Source organism: Hevea brasiliensis, chromosome 1, assembly GCF_030052815.1.
Source record: "Hevea brasiliensis isolate MT/VB/25A 57/8 chromosome 1, ASM3005281v1, whole genome shotgun sequence".
Taxonomy (NCBI): domain Eukaryota; kingdom Viridiplantae; phylum Streptophyta; class Magnoliopsida; order Malpighiales; family Euphorbiaceae; genus Hevea; species Hevea brasiliensis.
Genome location: NC_079493.1, coordinates 26,730,849 through 26,753,629, shown reverse-complemented (window position 1 = coordinate 26,753,629; position 22,781 = coordinate 26,730,849). Strand labels below are relative to the sequence as shown.

Below are 22,781 nucleotides of genomic sequence, written 5' to 3'. Positions count from 1 at the left end.
GCCAAATCTCCAAGAAACATGGCCCTGTGATGTTTATAAAACTTGGTTTTGTACCTTCAGTTGTCGTCTCCTCTGCAGAGGCAGCTAAGGAGGTCTTGAAAACCCATGATCTTTGCACTTGCAATAGACCTGTCTCGGATGGTACTAGTATTAGTAGTATGCCCTAGAGCATATCATTTAGTATGTATCTTGTACATCTTTTATTAATAAAAGGTATTTTCACTTTTCCATTTACATAATATATTTATGTGTAATAGAAAAGGTTCATTGATAATTTGTTAGAAATATTATTCTTAAGTTGTTAAGAATATGAGTGACAATATTTCTAGCACAAAGTATCATAAATAGGTTCACAATCGAGGATACTTTACAATAAGGATAAGACTTATCCAGAAAGATTGTATTCATGTTTGTTCCCAAGTTATTTATATGAGATATAAATAAGATGGAATAGTGAGTCTCATGCCATATAACAAATATGATAGGCACTTCTACATGATAAGTAGGCCGAACCAGTGACACTTATGATAAGCACATGGAGTTTACTCTTGTCAATGCGTTGTCATAAATCATATCAATGCATACAATCTTTAAACCTGAGATAGCACAGTTATCTTGTATATAGGTGGTTTGAGTTTGATACTGCTTTCATACTTATACTATGTATGGGTATATGGGCATGTGTTGGCTCCTACTAGTTATATATGGAGGTAGGTGTTGATCAAGATGGAATCTGTTCCTCTAAGTAAATAGGGATAAAATCCTATGTTCATTTAATTGTTCTTGATGTTTCAAGTTCCTGGCCAGGATAGATAGATTTAATCAGAAAAGAGTTTCTCATGAGAAAATCTTTTTAATCAAGAACTGAAATTAAAAGAGAATATAATATTCATAGTAAATGGAGTTTGACATAAACCATGACTCCAGCTTGAGTTGGGATTTTGTAACAGAGAGATTCTAGTGCATGGTAACATATGATTATAGGTTCATTTAAGGTAAACCTTATTACTAATTGAGTGGCTATGGTATGCTATGCTAGGTGTTAACCATGGTCTATGAGGTGCATAAAATAATTTAGAGAAATCATTTATGGTAAGAAAGAGTTCTGATGATATTAAGAGTTGATATCATGTCTCATTGCCAATTAGTGATGAGCCTAGTAAGTCACACACATACACAAGTTATCACCTAATTAAATATGATTTAATTAATAAATTAAAGAGTTTAATTGATTAATTAAATAGGTTTGGTTTGCAATTAGATTGCAAAGTCCCTAGCATGACTTGAAACCAAATCTAGGTTATTGGATATATAGTATAAGTTAAATTTATATTTAAAGTGTTTAAATATGAATTTAATTAATGAGAAATTAATTAATAAAGATTAATTAATTAATTTATATTTGATATAAATTGATTAGAAGAAGAGAAATAATTATTTTGGGTTGATAACTCAAAATTAAGACACAGGGGCATTTTGGTCATTTCGCATGGTGACATGTGGCACCATAAGATGGTGACACATGGCACTGCACATAAGCTTGCCAAATATTTTTTAATCATGTAAGATGATTAAAATTAAGATTAAATATAGGTTTGACACTTGGCACAATGTGATTGGGTCAATTAAACCTAGAACCAATCAGAGGGTGACATGTGGCAAGGGTTTAATGTGTTGACCTAGCTATATAAGTGTTGTTATGAGAATAAAACACACAACCAGCAGCTCCTCATCCTTGGTGCTGCCACCCAAGAGTCTCCCTTCTCTTCCTCTTCATCTCTCATCTATTCTAAGAGATTAGCAAGTAATCTCTTGAATTAAAAATACTAGAAATCGTTTCTAGTGTCCTGTTTACATCTTTAATCTCTTAAAAGGCAGAATTTGATTTTCTAAATAATAGAAAAAGCTTTAGAAGCTGTTCAAAGGCTGCCATAGGTGTTCTTGGTATAGACAAGCTAGAGGGACAACATCTGGTGTCCTAAAGACGAATCTCAAAGGCGCAAATACACTGCAGTGCATCAAGAGGTTAGTGTGGAGGTTAGTGTGTTTGTTCTTGATTTAATCTAGGGTTCTAAAATTAATCTGATTAATTTTAAAATCTTAAATGGAAAATATAGATAAAAAAAATATATTAAAAGAGTTTTAATATGTTGTTTATCACTGAAATCAAATAGATAAAAATAAATCTTACATGATACATGTGACCCTAGGTGAAAATTTTTAAATTCAATGGTATAAACTTGTGTTTTTCACGCTTACGCTCCTTCAATTGGTATCAGAGCCACTATATTTGCCATTTAGATTGTTGATTATATGATTTAATTGTGTGTTTTGATCATGAGATGATTTATTCATTGCTGGTTGCAATGGATATGTGGGCGGCATGCTTGAAGAACACCATCTTTGGTGCCCCAATTTCAGCTTCCATGGGTGGCTCAAGGTTTGGCTTTTTAATTTGCAATTGTTGTATGATCTAAAAGCTCATCATATGTCTAATTAAATTGTTTAATTAGAATTTTAATCACACAATTAAATTTTGATTCAAATCAGAATTTTAAAAATTGTTTGAATGTGATTCAAATATGAATTTTAAAAGTTATTTGAATGTGATTCAAATCTGAATTTTTAAAGTTGTTTGAATCATATTTAAATCTGATTTTTTAAAGTTGTTTGAATAATATTCATATCTGAATTTTTAAAAATTGTTTGAATGTGATTCAAATCTGATTTTTTAAAAATTGTTTGAATGTGATTCAAATCTGAATTTTTAAATTTGTTTGAATGAGATTCAAATCTGAATTTTTAAATTTATTTGAATCATATTCAAATCTGGATTTTTAAGTTGAATATGAGATATTCAATTTAATTTAAGTATGTATGTTTTATTTAATTGTTAAATAGTGATATGCATGATGGATGATCATGGACTATAAAAGACCAATGTGATTGGATTATTTCTTTTATGTTTCTTTGTGATTGTAAATTAATTTATTTATTTTAATTTATTTTGGGCATGTATTATTAAGGTTCTAATAATTTTTGGGTTGCAATTTCATTTATTTAATTCTTGTAAATTCGCCTTGGTATGCCAAGGATTACTATGTAATATTGGATTGCAAGAAGATCAAGGAGGTCAAGAGCATTGGTGGGACCAGTGGGAGGAATTCAATATCAAGTGTTCATTATGTACTCCTTCAGCAACTCTTGTAAAATGAATGAATGAAATGCACCTAGAAATGCCCTGATTCAATTCTTAGTGGCTCAGAATTGAATCCCTTAGAAAGTCCATGATCATACCATATTTACTGCTTATCCATGAATGCATGAGATGTATGGAAATGTATGCAATTATATGATATATGCATGCTAAATGGATAATGTGCAAAGTGAGACCTTAATAGTAATTAGGATGACCACAAAATCTTCCAAACAAATGATTAAGTTAGAAATGTTGTAATTAAAGTAATTATAACATGGGCCCTCCATTGGGGCAATTATTTTAAGAAATTTAAATAGTTGCATAAGATGCAATTAATTTAAGAGATTTTCTTAAGAATAATTGTTAAGCATGAGATGTTGTAAATATGTAAATGATTTGGTGGCCAATATTAGATGTACCTGAGGACATTAAAATTATTTGCATAATTACTGGCTTAATGGGATCAACTTAAATAATGCAAGATAAGTAAATAATGGATGTACTTGAGATTTTGAGCATTAGGGGCTAGTTCAGGGATTGAACCTCACATGAGATGTGATGGGCAAGGAGTTGCTCACTTATAGTTTATTGTAATTCCAATAATGGATGTACCTGAGGATGATCAATAAAATTATAAGAATTCAATCACCCACCAGAAATCCATCCAACTAGGATTTCTGTTTTCTACTTTGGAAGTGTAGGATTCGCTAAGTTAGTGGGAGGACCAATTTGATTAAAAGACCATAATCATTTTGGTTCATTACATAATACATTCACTAATTAATCTGGTTATTTTCTGTAGTTAATTTTCTGATAATAATGAGCACAGAACAACCACCACTATCCAATATCCTTACAAGCATACTTGATCGCAATAGGTTGACAGGACCTAATCTCTCTGATTGGCTAAGAAATTTAAAACTTGTCCTAAACCTTGAACATATAGGATATGTTCTAGACTCAAATGTTCCTGGTCCCTTACCTCCAGAGGCCACTCAAGAGGAACATGAAACTTTGGACAAGTGGAAGGAGCATGATATGAGAGCTAAGTGTTACATGCTTTCTTCCATAATTAATGAGTTATAGAAGCAGCATGAGAATATGCAGAGTGCGAGTGAGATCCTCCTTCACCTATAAGAGTTGTATGGTGAGCACAGCAGGAATGCTAGGTATGAGATATCTAGGCAGCTGTTCCGCATGAGGATGTCTGAGGGACAGAATGTTGGGGATCATGTCCACAAGATGATTCGGCTGATTGAGCAATTGGAACATCTTGACTTCAACATGGATTTCCAACTACAGACGGATTTGATCCTTCAGTCCCTTCCTATGTCTTTTGGAAATTTTATGACAAATTTCCATATGACTAAACAGGAATGCACCTTAGCTGGTTTACTCAACATGCTGGTTATTACCCAAAAGAATATGCTGGGCAATAAAGGAAAAGAGGTAGCTTTGATTGCATCTTCTCTACTGGAAAGTCCAACAAGAAGAAGGGCAATAAGAAAAAGAAACCTCAGATTCTTGGTCCTTCCAAGAAAATAACTAAACAGAAAAGGAAGACCAAAGCTGACAAAGGCAAAGGAAAGTGTTTCCACTGCCAACAGGAAAGTGTTTCCATTGCCAGTAAGAAAGTGTTTCCACTGGCCAGAGTATAGCAATCTAAAAGAATGCAATGCCATGGTAAAAACCAACTCAAGTTCAAAATATATTTGGCACTTAAGGTTATGTCATGTTGCAGAAGATAGGATTGCAAAATTGGAGAAAATGGGGATTCTATCCTCATTGGGCTCTGAGCCTACTCCAACTTATGAATCTTGCCTTCAGGGCAAAATGACTAAATCACCCTTTATTGGACAAGGGCTAAGGGCTAAAAATATTTTGGAGCTAATACATAGTGATGTATGTGGTCCATTTAAGGAAATAGCTAGAGGCTGTTTTCATTACTTTATTACCTTTACTGATGATAAATCAAGATTTGGGTATTTGTATTTGATGAAATACAAACATGAATCCTTTGAAAAGTTCAAAGAATTTAAATCTGAAGTAGAAAATCAAACAGGAAAGAGTATTAAAGCTCTTCGATCAGATCGTGGAGGTGAATATTTGAGTACTGAATTTGATGAATACTTGAGAGAGCACGGCATTGTTTCCCAGCTGACTCCTCCAGGAACGCCACAGCTGAATGGTGTATCTGAAAGAAGAAATCGTACACTATTGGATATGGTACGAAGTATGATGAGCTATACTGATATGCCAATCTCCTTTTGGGGATTTGCATTAGAATCAGCTTTGTATATTCTGAATAGGATTCCATCAAAATCAGTTTCTTCCACACCTTATGAGATATGATATGGAAGAAAACCAAGTCATAAGCATGTTAAAATTTGGGGTTGTCCAGCTTATATCAAAAAGCTGAACACTGATAAATTAGAAAGCAGATAAGAAAAAAGGTCAATTTGTTGGATATCCAAAAGATAGTTTTGGATATTATTTTTATTTGCCTACATCACAAAAGGTTGTGGTGACTAGAGATGCTACATTTCTTGAACAACAGTTTGTTCAAGAAGGAGGCAAAGGAAGGCAAATAGAGTTAGAATTGGAGAATTCTGACCAACCAACAGATCAGATGTATATAGATCCATCTAGTCAACCTACAACCGTTGATGAAACATCTACAGCTGTTCCTCGTAGAACAACCAGGGTATATCACCCACCAGTGAGATATGGTTTCCTTCATGAAGAAGAATAAGAGTTATCTACTCATGAAGAAGTAGATCATGGAGATGATCCACTTACCTATGAAGAAGCTATATCAGATATAGACTCTTCAAAATGGATTGATGCTATGAAATCCAAAATTGATTCCATGTATAAGAATCAAGCTTGGGATCTTGTTGACTCACCTAAAGGTATTGTACCTATAGGGAACAAATGGGTTTTCAAGAAGAAAATTGGTTCTGATGGAAAGGTAGAGACCTATAAGGTAAGGCTAGTAGCGAAAGGGTTTCGCCAAAGGCAAGGAATCGACTATGAGGAGACTTTCTCGCCTGTTGCCATGCTTAAATCCATTAGGATTCTATTAGCAATAGCTGCATACTATGATTATGAGATTTGGCAGATGGAAGTCAAAACAGCTTTTCTCAATAGATACATTGAAGAAAACATTTTCATAGAACAACCTAGGGGTTTTGAATCCCAAGATAGTTCCAAGGTATGCAAGCTAAAGCGATCCATTTATGGGTTGAAGCAAGCTTCGAGGAGTTGGAACATCCGTTTTGATGAAGTCATTAAATCATTTAGTTTTATAAAAAATGAGGATGAGCCATGTGTATAGAAGAAGGTTAGTGACAGTGCTATCACTTTCCTTGTCTTATATGTGGATGATATACTGTTGATGGGTAATGACACAGGTATGTTGACAACTGTAAAGGTATGGTTATCAAATACATTCTCCATGAAAGACTTTGAGGAGGCAACCTATATTCTTAGGATTCGCATATATAGAGATACAGCGAAAAGAATAATTGGTTTATCCCAAAGTCTATACTTGGAAAGGGTGTTAAAGAAGTTTAACATGCTTAATTCTAAGAGAGGATTGTTACTAGTGAGACATGGTATCCATCTTTCTAAAGAGATGTCTCCAAAGACACCTGAAGAAAGAGATAAAATGGCCAGGATTCCATATGCTTTGGCTATTGGAAGTTTAATGTATGCAATGTTGTGTACTAGGTCGGATATCGCATATGCTGTTAGTTTGACTAGCAGGTATCAATCCAATCCAAATTTGGAACACTGGATAGCTGTCAAGAATATCCTTAAGTACTTGAGAAGAACTAAGGATTTATTCTTGATTTATGGAGGTGGAGACTTGCAATTGGATGGTTATACTGATTCTGATTTCCAATCAGATATCGATGATAGAAAGTCTACCTCTGGATATTTGTTCATTTGTAATGGAGGTGCAGTCAGTTGGAAGAGTTCCAAACAGAGCACGACTGCAGATTCCACTACCGAGGCTGAGTATATTGCTGCATCAGATGCTGCAAAGGAAGCTGTTTGGATAAAGAAGTTTGTGACAGAACTTACAGTAGTTCCTTCCATTGAGTCAGCAGTTCCACTACACTGTGACAACAATGGAGCAGTCATACAGGCTAAGGAACCAAGGTCTCACCAAAAATCCAAACACATAGAAAGACACTACCACATTATTAGAGAAATAGTTGGGCGAGGCGATGTAGCCATGCAGAAAATAGCATCAGCTGAAAATCTAGCTGATCCATTCACTAAGCCTATGTCACAGATTCAGCTAGACCGACATCTTGAGAAGATGGGTCTAAGATATTGTAATGAAAGGCTCTAGTGCTAGTGGGAGATTATTAGTAGTATGCCCTAGAACATATCATTTAGTATGTATCTTGTACATCTTTTATTAATAAAAGGCATTTTCACTTTTTCGTTTACATAATATATTTATGTGTAATAGAAAAGGTCCATTGATATTTTGTTAGAAATATTATTCTTAAGTTGTTAAGAATATGAGCGACAATATTTCTAGCACAAAGTATCATAAATAGGTTCACAATCGAGGATACTTCACAGTAAGGACATGACTTATCCAGAAAGATTGTATTCATGTTTGTTCCCAAGTTATTTATATGAGATATAAATAAGATGGAATGGTGAGTCTCATGTCATATAACAAACATGATAGGCACTTATACATGATAAGTAGGCCGAACCAGTGACACTTATGACAAGCACATGGAGTTTACTCTTGTCAATGCGTTGTCATAAATCATATCAGTGCATATAATCTTTAGACCTGAGATAGCACAGTTATCTTGTATATAGGTGATTTGAGTTTGATACTGCTTTCATACTTGTACTATGTATGGGTATATGAGCATGTGTTGGCTCCTACTAGTTATATATGGAGGTAGGTGTTGATCAAGAAGGAATCTATTCCTCTAAGTAAATAGGGATAAAATCCTATGTACATTTAATTGTTCTTGATGTTTCAAGTTCCTGGCCAGGACAGATAGATTTAATTAGAAAAGAGTTTCTAATGAGAAAATCTTTTTAATCAAGAACTGAATTAAAAAAGAACATAATATTCATAGCAAATGGAGTTTGACATAAACCATGACTCCAGCTTGAGTTGGGATTTTGTAACAGAGAGATTCTAGTGCATGGTAACATATAATTATAGGTTCATTTAAGGTAAACCTTATTACTAATTGGGTGGCCATGGCATGCTATGCTAGGTGTTAACCATGGTATATGAGGTGCATAAAATAATTTAGAGAAATCATTTATGGTAAGAAAGAGTTCTGATGATATTAAGAGTTGATATCATGTCTCATTTCCAATTAGTGATGAGCCTAGTAAGTCACACACATACACAAGTTATCACCTAATTAAATATGATTTAATTAATAAATTAAAGAGTTTAATTGATTAATTAAATAGGTTTGGTTTGCAATTAGATTGCAAAGTCCCTAGCATGACTTGAAACCAAATCTAGGTTATTGGATGTATAGTATAAGTTAAATTTATATTTAAAGTGTTCAAATATGAATTTAATAATGAGAAATTAATTAATAAAGATTAATTAATTGATTTATATTTGATATAAATTGATTAGAAGAAGAGAAATAATTATTTTGAGTTGAGAACTCAAAATTAAGACACAGGGGCATTTTGGTCATTTCGCAGGGTGACATGCGGCACCATGAGATGGTGACACATGGCACTACACATAAGCTTTCCAAATGTTTTTTAATCATGTAAGATGATTAAAATTAAGATTAAATATAGGTTTGACACTTGGCACAATGTGATTGGGTCAATTAAACCTAGAACCAATCAGAGGGTGACATGTGGCAAGGGTTTAATGTGTTGACCTAACTATATAAGTGTTGTTATGAAAATAAAACACACAACCAGCAGCTCCTCATCCTTGGTGCCGCCACCCAAGAGTCTCCCTTCTCTTCCTCTTCATCTCTCATCTATTCTAAGAGATTAGCAAGCAATTTCTTGAATTAAAAATACTAAAAATCATTTCTAGTGTCCTGTTTACATCTTTAATATCTTAAAAGGCAGAACTTGATTTTCAAAATAATAGAAAAAGCTTTAGAAGCTGTTCAAGGGCTGCCATAGGTGTTCTTGGTGTGGACAAGCTAGAGGGACAACATCTGGTGTCCTAAAGACGAATCTTAAATGCGCAAATACACTGTAGTGCATCAAGAGGTTAGTGTGTTTGTTCTTGATTTAATCTAGGGTTCTAAAATTAATCTGATTAATTTAAAAATTTTAAATTGTAAATACAGATAAAAAAAAAATATATATATATATATTAAAAGAGTTTTAATGTAACACCCTCCCGGTAGCAACTCCGTACATTCTACTGTTTCGGTGACCGGTGTCGGTCCGGACAGCTAGAACGTCCGGAAAAATATTTAAACTAAAGTGAGGGACTATAATTAACTCAAATATTAATAAGAAAAATTTAGTAAAAATTTTAGAAATAAAATACAACTAAGTCAAATGAGCCGGTGCCCAAGCGATGGGTAACCCAGAGGGAAGTTGCGGTTCTCGCAACTAGGGGCCCTAGACCCGGGAAAAAATTCATAAAATAATTTTTGAGACTCCAGAGAAGGGTCATTGAGGTTCCTATGGCATTAGAATGCCAAGAAAATATTTAGAAAAATTTTTCAATCGGTACAGACAATTTTGACCCGTTAAGCCAAACGGAGGGCATTTTGGTCATTTCGTCTTCAGAGACGATTTTTGGCCGACTTGTCCAGTTAAGTAAATAATTATTATGACATAAAATATGAATAAATATTGCTAAAAATTAAATTGAAAATGAGTAGAGAAAAGAAGAAAAGAAAATGGAAGAAAATACCAATTATGACATCATATGATGTCATTAAACACTTACCTACCAATCACATTTAATCAACACTTAAATTAACTAATAAAATATGGATAAGAATGCAGCAAAAGCTCCTAAAATTCCAGCAGCCATCACCTCCACAAAAACTCACCCGTAGCTCTCAAATTCCATAACCCTTCCACCATGAAAGCTCACTAAAGCTCCTAAACCTCACCTTATTTCACCTCAAAACCTTATCCTCTCTTCACTAAAAACTTGTCTATACCTCTTGGGAAGTGTTTGGCAGCCTAGAAAAAGAAAGAAAGTGAAGTTTAAGCTTGGAAAAATTCTGCCCTACAAGAGGTTAGTGCCTATTTATACATAAATCTTTCTTATTCCATGTTAGAGACTTAAAATGAGTAAGGATTTATGAATTAAATGAATAAAATTTATGTGTATGTACACCATGAATTTCGATAGCCCTAAGGAAGGGATAAGATTGATTGTTTTGATGGACTTAGAGTGGACTAGAGATCATGATTAAAGAATATATATATGTGGATAATGAATTAGAGAGTTAATTAAGGTATCTTGTGTAAATTCATAATGGGAATTAGGGTTTTGGGAGTGAAACTTGGACTTTGCTTATGAAATGGTGAGTGAACATTCTAATGGTCAATTAGTGACCATTTGAGGTAAGTTGACCACAATTTGGAGTGAAGTATAGTGTTACAAACTGATTTGGTAGGCTGCCTAGTGAGAGCAGCAGGGTGGCTGTGATTCCAGCCCACTTGGACAGCCATAACTTTGGCTGTGTAGGTTCAATTGGTATTTAGCCAATTGAACATGAAACTAGACACATAATGGCACAATTTTGCTGAAGAAACCATGCCCAAAAGACCAAAGCAAGTGGACCAAAAATTGGCCCCAATCCGGATACCCTGCAACCAGATTCTGCAGAATGACCAAATGAACAGTAATTGTTCATTTGGCCATAACTCATTGTAGAATGGGCCAATTGACCTGAAATTTTTACTGCAACAAGTTAAGATATAGACAAACAACTTTAATGAAGAAACCTACCCCAAATTATGACCAGAACCTATCCAACAAGGCAGTTGTAGTTACTGTTCACTGCACTGTAGATATGGTCAATTCTGCAATTTTTCAATCCGGCCAGCTGTGATTTTTGGACCATAACTGGAGCTACAAAACTCCAAATGGAGTGATTCAAAAAAATAAATTCAACTAGACAAAATAAAGAACAACTTTTATGTTTACCATTTCCTCAAATTCCCACTGTAACAGTCACTAATGGAACAGTAAAGTTAGGGTACAAAAACTGAAAATTCTGCTCCCTTAGTTTTAAGCTTAGAAATGGTATTGGTGATCAATTCCAACAAGTTTTAAATGCAAAATGTGGTACATTGGGAGTGTTAAAACCAATGTACCTATTTTCTATCCAAAAGTCAACATTTTTGTTGACCAATGAAGTGAATAGTGACACCAAAACTTGAAATTCAAAAATTGAAGAATTCAAAAGTATCAAATGCCCTAGTATACCTAACAAGATTGGTTTGGATAGTTTGGCATGCCAATAGGGTTCAATTAGCAGTACTGCACATGGCATTATGCCATTCTGTGATTTTATGGCTTTTAACCATTCTGACATTATGTTGAGACTTAGCCTCGTGCCTAATATTATTTACAGCTTGTTAGCTGTTCTGTTGCACACCGGGAGATACATATGTGACCGATGGTGTGACGGCCCGAGGTACTTGATACCAGTGCGGTTTACCCGTTTATCCATCGATCGTTCAGTATAGGTTACTTGGGCAACCAAAAGAATGAAAGTGGATAAAGTTAACGAAATAAATAATTATAACAAGTACAAAACCAGTAAAACATCGATACATTCAATACATATTTATTTTCTGCTATTTCCTTTTATTTTATTATTGCACCACTAAGTATTATTGCTTAGCGCGTTGCTTTTGCCTCGCGTAGGTTCTGGAGATACTGATCGAGAGCCCAGTAGACCGCAGACTGAGTGAGACCATCCTGCAGCTCTGCATAGTGTCCGTGTCACCTCACCACCTACAGTGCATTGGTAGGACACTAGGTTTCATTTTGGTATTTTGTAACTAATTTTTATTCTCATATGTAGTTGAACTTGTGTAATGTATTTTGATGTTCATGTAAATAATGAAAATTGTGGTTATGAATGTAAAATTTGAGTATTTATTTATTGCTTGTATATGAGCATCAAGAGAAATGAATGTTTGAGTAATGGAAATGATTTTGGAAGTGTTTTTCACAGGTTCCGAAGAACTGTTTTCTCCATTTTTAGCCGGTACTCTGCCGGATTTTCTATAAAATTTTCGGAACCTCAAATAAATTATAATGTCAATAAATGACTTAAATGAATTATATTTCACAAGTTATATTCAAAACTATGATAAAAATTAATTAAGATAAAATAGAGTGTTCCGGTACACCGTGTGACATATCTTACTCGGATATACTGTAGACGTGTAAGGGGTGTCACATTTAGTGGTATTAGAGCACGGTTTAGGCGTTTCTGGGCCTAGATTGAGTCCATATCATGCATTGCATTTGTAAGAGTCGAGGTGACACTAATGCAGATCTGTTTGTCTTTGTTATTTTGAATAGGATATGGACCCTACATCTCAGAGGGCAGTTGAGGAGGAAGTGGAGAGTCATGCTCCACCTGCAGCAGCTGAGACTGGGGGTATGGGAGAACCTGCTCCGCCAGCTCAAGCAGAGCCTGCTCAGCCTCCACAGGCCATGTTCCAGCAAATGGCCGAATTCTTCAGACAAATGGCCGGGGTAATGCCAGCAGCACCACCACCACCACCTCCACAACCAAAATCACATCTGGAAAAATTGAGAAAGTTTGGAGCAGTGGACTTCTTTGGCAAGAGAGAAGATGATTACATTGCGTAGAAAATTGGTTGAAACAGCAGAGTTTTAAAACAACTCCACTTTGCACTCCGAGCAAAATCTAGAAGTCTTTGTATCTGCTGCAAGACAATGCATATGAATGGTGGGATACTGTGTCCAGTGAAGTACAGCCAGAAATAGTAACTTGGGACTTCTTCCTCTCCGAATTTAAGAAGAAATATGTGGGTAGTGTATACCTGGAAGAGAGAAGAAGAGAGTTCATTAATCTGAGGCAGAGACAGCTGTCAGTGGCCGAGTATGAGAAGGAATTCGTCAGATTGAGCCACTATGGAAGGGAGATAGTCCCTAATGAGGCCGAAAGGTGTAAGAGATTTGAAGAAGGATTAAATGACAACATAAAGATCATGATCACTGCCTTGGGAATCACAGACTTCACCAAGTTAGTGGAAGCGACAATAAAAGTTGAAAAAGTAAGAATCAGTGAGCAGACTAGAAGGGAAAGATAGCAGAAGAGGGGCCCAGGTCAGTCTAGTTCATCTCCTGCATTTGGGAAGAAGTTCAAGGGTCCACCTGCACAGAGTTCAGGTTAACCACAAGGTCAGGGTCAGTCTCAGGGGCCCAGGCCACAGTTTACCCCTAGGAGAGGTCAGTCCACACCATCAGTGGGCAGCTCTCCAGGGATGGGGTTCAGGGGACCAGCCCCAGCATCTTCTGCATGTCCACACTGCCTGAAATGGCATAAGGGGGAGTGTTGGAGAGTGACTGGTGCCTGCTTAAGGTGTGGGTCAACAGAGCATCAGTTGAAGAACTGTCCACGTAGAACCACTACAGCTGCTCCAACACAAGCAGACAGACCTGCTCCTGCACCACAAAGGGGTAGGAAATCTGGCAAATCTGAGGCAGTGGGTCCATCACAGAGGCCTGCATCTGAGCCAGTAGAGGCACGATAAGACCACTGCGAGCCTATGCCATTCGAGCCGGGGAGGAGCAAGATGCCCGGGCGTCATCGAATGCGTTCTCCTCTACAATACATCTGTGCATGCATTGGTGGATCCAGGATCCACTCATTCATACATCTGCATCAACCTACCCGTAGAAAGGGGGATACTAGTAGGGGAGAGTGACCAAGACATTCTGGTCACTAATCCATTGGGTCACAGTGTAGTGGTGAACAAAGTGTACAAGGGTTGCCCGTTGAGGATTCAGGGGTATGAATTCTCGGCAGATCTAATTGAGTTGCCCTTCTACGAGTTTGACGTGATTTTGGGAATGGACTAGTTGTCACGTCATCAGGCACTAGTTGATTGCAAATTGAAGAGAATTTCTCCAAAACTTGAGGGTAATGAGATCAACTGTTGTGGTGAAAGGACAGATTTCCTGTCCAATGTTATCTCAGCCACAGTTGCAAGAAGAATGATGAGAAAAGGCTGTGAAGCCTACCTAGCACATGTGGTGGATACTAGGCAGGCTAAGCCAAACCTGAGTAATATACCCACAGTAAAAGACTTCCCAAATGTATTTCCTGAAGAATTACCTAGTTTGCCACCAGAAAGGGAAGTTGAATTTGCTATAGAGACACTGCCGGGTACAGCACCCATTTCCATTGCTCCTTATAGGATTGCACCCATCGAATTGAGGGAGTTGAAAACTTCGGTTGCAAGAGTTGCTTGATAAGGGGTTCATACGCCCAAGTGTGTCACCATGGGGAGCTCGGTCTTGTTTGTGAAAAAGAAGGATGGGACTTTGAGGCTTTGCATTGATTCTGTGATTGAATAAAGTGACTGTAAAGAACAAATATCCGTTGCCTAGAATTGATGATCTGTTTGATCAGTTGAAGGGAGCAGGAGTATTTTCTAAGATTGATCTCAGATCAGGGTATCATCAGTTGAGGGTGAAGGATGCAGATGTGCCAAAGACTGCATTCAGGACCCGATATGGGCATTATGAGTTCCTAGTGATGCCCTTTGGCCTAACAAATGCACCAGCGGCATTCATGGACCTTATGAACCGTATCTTCCATCCACACTTAGATCGGTTCGTAGTGGTCTTTATTGATGATATTTTGGTGTATTCCAAGACCAGGGAAGAACATGATGAGCATTTGAGGATTGTTCTACAAACCCTGAGAGAAAAGAAGCTGTATGCTAAGTTGTCCAAGTGTGACTTTTGGTTGAATGAGATTGCATTCCTTGGACACATAGTGTCAGCTGATGGGATTAGGGTGGATCCCAAGAAAATAGAAGCAGTGATGGAATGGAAGCCTCCTAGGAATACAACTGAGGTCAGAAGTTTCTTGGGGCTAGCTGGGTATTACGGAGATTTGTGAAGGGATTTTCCTTAATAGCTGCTCCAATGACCAAGTTGTTACACAAGAATGTCAGATTTGACTGGAATGATAAGTGTCAGACCAGTTTTGAGAAGTTGAAGGCTATGCTGATAGAGGCACCAATGTTAACACAGCCAGTGTCAGGAAAGGACTTTGTGGTCTACAGTGATACCTCTCATAATGGGTTAGGGTGTGTATTGATGCAAGAGGGGAAAGTGGTCGCTTATGCTTCCAGGCAGCTAAGGCCACATGAACAGAATTACCCTACCCATGATCTAGAGCTTGCAGCAATTATCTTCGCCTTGAAAGATATGGAGGCATTACTTGTATGGTGAAAAGTGCTACATTTACACGGACCACAAGAGTCCAAATATTTGCCAACCTGAAGGAGCTCAACCTTAGAGCGAGGCGATGGATTGAGTTCTGAAGGACTACGATTGTGTAATTGACTACCATCACAGGAAGGCAAATGTAGTTCTTGATGCTTTGAGCAGAAAATCCATGGTGACTTTGAGATCATTGAATGCCCGTCTATCTTTGGTTCGAGATGGAGCTATTTTGGCTGAGTTGCAAGTGAGGCCAAACCTGTTACAGCAGATTTTAGATGGGCAGAAGGTAGATGAGAAGCTAATGGCTATTATGAGCAAAATCTCAGAGGGAAAAGCAACTGACTATGAGGTGAAAGCAGATGGGTGTCTGTATTACAAAGGAAGATTGTGTGTACCAGATGATGGGGAATTGAAGGCCAGTATTCTAAAAGAGGCACACACCAGTGTATATGCTATGCACCCAGGAAGTACAAAGATGTATCATGATCTAAAGCTTCAGTATTGGTGGCCTGGTATGAAGAAGGACATAGCTGACTATGTGACTAAATGCTTGACATGTCAGCAAGTCAAGGCAGAACATCAAGTTCCATCAGGTTTGCTACAGCCTATACGCATACCTGAATGGAAATGGGATCGGGTCACCATGGATTTTGTAAGTGGTCTACCTCTCACCCAGAAGAAACATGATGCAGTATGGGTGATAGTGGATAGATTGATGAAGTCGGACTCTTTCTCGCGATTAGACCGACTACTCACCGGAGAAGTTAGCGTAATTGTATATCGGTGAGATAGTTAGATCGCATGGAATTCCACTTTCCATCATATCGATCGAGACCCAAGGTTTTCATCGAGATTTTGGAAGAAGTTGCATGAATCCTTGGGTACACAACTCCACTTCAAAGATGCCTTTCCATCCTCGACGGATGGGCAATCGAAAGAGTAATCCAGGTCCTTGAGGATATCCGAGGGGTTGTGTCATTGAGTTTGAGGAAGTTGGGATAGATACCTCCCAGCGCGAATTTGCATACAACAATAGCTACCAAGCTAGTATCCAAATGGCCCCGTATGAAGTAATCGTATGGGAGAAAATATAGAACTCCAGGTGTTGGACTAATTGGGCGAAGACAAGCGGTGGGGCTGCACTGGTGAAACAGATCGAGGAGAAAGTGAAACTAATCAAAGCCAATCGAAGGTTGCCTCGATGCATGTAAATCTTATGCCGACCAAGAGAAAAGAAATAGAATATGTGGTTGGCGACAAAGTGTTCCTCAAGGTGTCACCGTGGAAAAGGTATTGAGGTTTGGAAGAAAAGGAAAGTTGAGCCCTAGGTTTATTGGCCCATCTGAAGTCATTGAATGTGTGGTAACAGTAGTCTACAGGATACCTTTACCACCAGAGCTCGACAAGATCCACAAAGTGATCCACGTGTCCATGCTCAGAAGATACCGCTCAGATCCTTCACATGTCATCTCCAGGGAAGAAATTGAAATACAGCCGGATTTGACATATGAAGAAGAACCTCTACGGATCTGGCTCGGGAAGTAAAAGAATTGAGGAACAAGCGATTCCATCGTGAAAGTGCTTTGGAGGCACCACAACACGAAGAGGCAACTTGGGAAAGTGAAGAGATGTTGAGGCAACTCGTCCCTCATCTGTTTGCATCAGGTAAATTTCGAGGACGAAATTTAAATTAAAGGGGAAGAGTTGTAACACCCTCCCGGTAGCAACTCCGTACATTCTACTGTTCTGGTGACCGGTGTCGGTCCGGACAGCTAGAACGTCCGGAAAAATATTTAAACTAAAGTGAGGGACCATAATTAACTCAAATATTAATAAGAAAAATTTAGTAAAAATTTTAGAAATAAAATACAACTAAGTCAAATGAGCCGGTGCCCAAGCGATGGGTAACCCAGAGGGAAGTTGCGGTTCTCGCAACTAGGGGCCCTAGACCCAGGGAAAAATTCATAAAATAATTTTTGGGACTCCAGAGAAGGGTCATTGAGGTTCCTATGGCATTAGAATGCCAAGAAAATATTTAAAAAAATTTTTCAATCGGTACAGACAATTTTGACCCGTTAAGCCAAACGGAGGGCATTTTGGTCATTTCGCCTTCAGAGACGATTTTTGGCCGCCTTGTCCAGTTAAGTAAATAATTATTATAACATAAAATATGAATAAATATTGCTAAAAATTAAATTGGAAATGAGTAGAGAAAAGAAGAAAAGAAAATGGAAGAAAATACCAATTATGACATCATATGATGTCATTAAACACTTACCCACCAATCACATTTAATCAACACTTAAATTAACTAATAAAATATGGATAAGAATACAGCAAAAGCTCCTAAAATTCCAGCAGCCATCACCTCCACAAAAACTCACCCGTAGCTCTCAAATTCCATAACCCTTCCACCATGAAAGCTCACTAAAGCTCCCAAACCTCACCTTATTTCACCTCAAAACCTTATCCTCTCTTCACTAAAAACTTGTCTATACCTCTTGGGAAGTGTTTGGCAGCCTAGAAAAAGAAAGAAAGTGAAGTTTAAGCTTGGGAAAATTCTGCCCTACAAGAGGTTAGTGCCTATTTATACATAAATCTTTCTTATTCCATGTTAGAGACTTAAAATGAGTAAGGATTTGTGAATTAAATGAATAAAATTTATGTGTATGTACACCATGAATTTCGGCAGCCCTAAGGAAGGGATAAGATTGATTGTTTTGATGGACCTAGAGTGGACTAGAGATCATGATTAAAGAATATATATATGTGGATAATGAATTAGAGAGTTAATTAAGGTATCTTGTGTAAATTCATAATGGGAATTAGGGTTTTGGGAGTGAAACTTGGACTTTGCTTATGAAATGGTGAGTGAACATTCTAATGGTCAATTAGTGACCATTTGAGGTAAGTTGACCACAATTTGGAGTGAAGTATAGTGTTACAAACTGATTTGGTAGGCTGCCTAGTGAGAGCAGCAGGGTGGCTGTGATTCCAGCCCACTTGGACAGCCATAACTTTGGCTGTGTAGGTTCAATTGGTATTTAGCCAATTGGACATGAAACTAGACACATAATGGCACAATTTTGCTGAAGAAACCATGCCCAAAAGACCAAAGCAAGTTGACCAAAAACTGGCCCCAATCCGGATACCCTGCAACCAGATTCTGCAGAATGACCAAATGAATAGTAATTGTTCATTTGGCCATAACTCATTGTAGAATGGGCCAATTGACCTGAAATTTTTACTGCAATAAGTTAAGATATAGACAAACAACTTTCATGAAGAAACCTACCCCAAATTATGAGCAGAACCTATCCAACAAGGCAGTTGAAGTTACTGTTCACTACACTGTAGATATGGTCAATTCTGTAATTTTTCAATCCGGCCAGCTGTGGTTTTTGGACCATAACTGGAGCTACAAAACTCCAAATGGAGTGATTCAAAAAAATAAATTCAACTAGACAAAATAAGGAACAACTTTTATGTTTACCATTTCCTCAAATTCCACTGTAACAGTCACTAATGGAACAGTAAAATTAGGGTACAAAAACTGAAAATTCTGCTCCCTTAGTTTTAAGCTTAGAAATGGTATTGGTGATCAATTCCAACAAGTTTTAAATGCAAAATGTGGTACATTGGGAGTGTTAAAACCAATGTACCTATTTTCTATCCAAAAGTCAACATTTTTGTTGACCAATGAAGTGAATAGTGACACCAAAACTTGAAATTCAAAAATTGAAGAATTCAAAAGTATCAAATGCTCTAGTATACCTAACAAGATTGGTTTGGATAGTTTGGCATGCCAATAGGGTTCAGTTAGCAGTACTGCACATGGCATTATGCCATTCTGTGATTTTATGGCTTTTAGCCATTCTGACATTATGTTGAGACTTGGCCTCGTGCCTAATATTATTCTGACTTGTTAGCTGTTGCACACCGGGAGATACATATGTGACCGATGGTGTGACGGCCCGAGGTACTTGATACCCAGTGCCAGTTTACCCGTTTATCCAGTCCAGTCGTTCAGTATAAGTTACTTGGGCAACCAAAAGAATGAAAGTGGATAAAGTTAACGAAATAAATGATTATAACAAGTACAAAACAAGTAAAACATCGATACATTCAATACATATTTATTTTCTGCTATTTCCTTTTATTTTATTATTGCACCACTAAGCATTATTGCTTAGCGCGTAGGTTCTGGAGATACTGATCGAGAGCCCAGTAGACCGCAGACTGGGTGAGACCATCCTGCAGCTCTGCATAGTGTCCGTGTCACCTCACCACCTACAGTGCATTGGTAGGACACTAGGTTTCATTTTGGTATTTTGTAACTAATTTTTATTTTCTCATATGTAGTTGAACTTGTGTAATGTATTTTGATGTTCATGTAAATAATGAAAATTGTGGTTATGAATGTAAAATTTGAGTATTTATTTATTGCTTGTATATGAGCATCATGAGAAATGAATGTTTGAGTAATGGAAATGATTTTGGAAGTGTTTTTCACAGGTTCCGAAGAACTTTTTTCTCCATTTTTAGCCGGTACTCTGCCGGATTTTCTATAAAATTTTCGGAACCTCAAATAAATTATAATGTCAATAAATGACTTAAATGAATTATATTTCACAAGTTATATTCAAAACTATGATAAAAATTAATTAAGATAAAATAGAGTGTTCCGGTACACCGTGTGACATATCTTACTCGGATATACTGTAGACGTGTAAGGGGTGTCACATTTAATATGTTGTTTATCATTGAAATCAAATAGATAAAAATAAATCTTTCATGATGCATGTGACCCTAAGTGAAAATTTTTGAATTCAATGGTATAAACTTGTGTTTTTCACTCTTCCGCTCCTTCAACTAGAATACTATCCTACAACTATATTGATGTAGGCTTCCCCCCGTATGGAGATTACTGGAGGAAGATGCAAAAGATTTGCGTTCTTGAGCTCTTCAGTGCCAAGAGAGTGCAGTCATTTAAATATGTTAGAGAAGAAGAGGTTACTGCACTCGTTGACTTTGTCTCCAAATCTGCTTCCTCTGCCACTCCTGTTGATCTAAGTGAGAAGTTTATGGCCTTGACTGCAAACATAATTTGCAGAGCAGCTTTTGGGAGGAGTTTTAAAGAGAGAGGATTCAGGCATGAAAGATTCCAAGAAGTGATCCATGATTGCGTAGACAGGCTTGGGACCTTCTCTGCAGCTGACTTCTTTCCTTACGTTGGCTGGATTATTGATAGACTCGCAGGTCTCCATGGAAGGCTTGAAAGAAACTTTGAAGAATTTGATGCTTTCTATGAAAAGGTTATAGATGATCATATTAAAAAGGGAAAGGAAGAGGCCGGACCTGAAGATTTTATTGATGTTTTACTGCTAGAGGTTGAGAGATCTCAAACCGAAGCTGATGATTTTCAATTCACCAAGGATCACATTAAAGCAATTCTCATGGTAAGCTTTGAAAATTTTGATAATTTTATTATGATTAGCGGAATATATATTCTGTGATTTTTATATAACCTTTCCGACAAAACATTATAAAGGAGAGATTAATAAATGTAACATCATCATTATAAGGAGGGCGAAACATATATAATTATCTAGTCACTAATATATAATCTTTAAAAAGGAAAAAAAAATAAGTAGACAATGCTTAATGCTCATTTCATGAGGATCTTCAATTTAACCCATTATCAATTTTTTATTTAAATTAGTTCAAAATTTTTAATTTAAACTCAATTTAGCTTAAAAATCGAGAAAAATCAAAGAATTGAACTTCTTAATTTTAGGGCTAAATCAAGAAATTTAGCAAAAACGAAAGTAATGGAACTTTTTGATTTTTCATCTAAATTAAGAAATAAAGAAATTTGGTTGAAAAATTTTAACTTTTTAGCTAAATTGAATTTAAATTGAAAATTTTTAGTTAATTTGAATAAAAGAGTTGAAAATGAGTTAGATTGAATATCCCAACAAGTGCATAATGAAATTAAGTATTTAAACAATATTCATTTCATTTTTGCAAATAAATTTCTTTAACCTTGATTTAGCTGATCCTGTATATAATTTTTTTTTTGTAATATTAGAACATATTTATAGGAGGAGTTGACACTGGAACAACAACTATGATTTGGGTCATGACAGAGCTGGCTAGACACCCTAGAGTTATGAGAAAAGTACAAGAAGAAATCAGAACTTGTATTGGAGAGAAAGGAAAAGTCTCTGAAAGTGACATTGAGAAGCTTCAATACCTAAGAATGGTATTGAAAGAAACTTATAGACTGCATCCAACAGGACTATTAATAAGAGAAGCTATGTCCGAAATCAACATCAATGGTTATGTGATTCATCCCAAAACCCTCATCCAAATCAACGTGTTTGCAATTGGAAGAGATCCTACGATTTGGAAAAACCCAGAAGAGTTTTATCCTGAAAGGTTTATGGACAGTCACATTGACTTCACTGGGCAGAATTTCGAGTTGTTACCATTTGGTGCTGGCAGGAGAGGTTGTCCTGGCATGGCTATGGGACTGGCTACGGTGGATCTTGCACTTGCAAACCTTCTGTTTCATTTTGATTGGAAGTTGCCTTATAACATGAAGGAGGAAGATATTAGCATGGAAGAGGCACCTGGTCTTGTAACTTGCAAGAAAACACCTTTATTACTTTTACCAGTTAAATATCCACTTGTATAATAGAAAAATGCCATGTCTGTCTGTACCTTGATAAAAACTATTTACCATAATAATGAGCTTTAGCTCAGAAGTGTAAGAGACTGCCGAGGTGTAGAATTTGAGTATTGTAGCCATTTGTATCAAAAGAAATAAGGCCATGTTTGGCATGACGTAATCAAATTTCTAATATAATTATGATTATATTACATATTTGATTACATTATTTGATAAAAAAAATTGATGTAATGAAATGACAATTACATAATGTATAATTAATTATGTTTAAAGTAACGTAATAATCATTACATATAAAAATATATATTGTTTTGATTTTTTTTTCATTTATTGTCAACATTACAATCACCACTACTATCCAGCCATCACTGCTACTACCACTACTATCACCACCATTTGACCACTGTTATCTCCGTTTTGTCACTATG

At 36.6% G+C, this 22,781-nt stretch overlaps 1 protein-coding gene across 1 annotated transcript; it reads left to right on the top strand.

The window, feature by feature from the left end:
* Positions 1 to 14: 14 nt before the first annotated feature.
* On the top strand, positions 15 to 22,544 carry LOC131179147 (cytochrome P450 71B36-like). The gene is made up of 4 exons (XM_058145149.1): positions 15 to 141; positions 13,904 to 13,910; positions 20,536 to 21,118; positions 21,751 to 22,544. The coding sequence occupies exons 1-4, from the start codon at positions 30 to 32 to the stop codon at positions 22,357 to 22,359; spliced, it is 1,311 nt and encodes a 436-aa protein (XP_058001132.1). The 5' UTR covers positions 15 to 29; the 3' UTR covers positions 22,360 to 22,544.
* The last annotated feature ends 237 nt before the right edge of the window (positions 22,545 to 22,781 follow it).

Excerpts from the sequence above, each read along its gene's own strand:
- LOC131179147 (XM_058145149.1), top strand. The coding sequence starts at position 30 with ATGTTTATAAAACTTGGTTTTGTACCTTCAGTTGTCGTCTCCTCTGCA. Across the intron at positions 21,119-21,750 it reads ACATTAAAGCAATTCTCATG|AACATATTTATAGGAGGAGT; the intron begins GTAAGCTTTGAA and ends TTGTAATATTAG.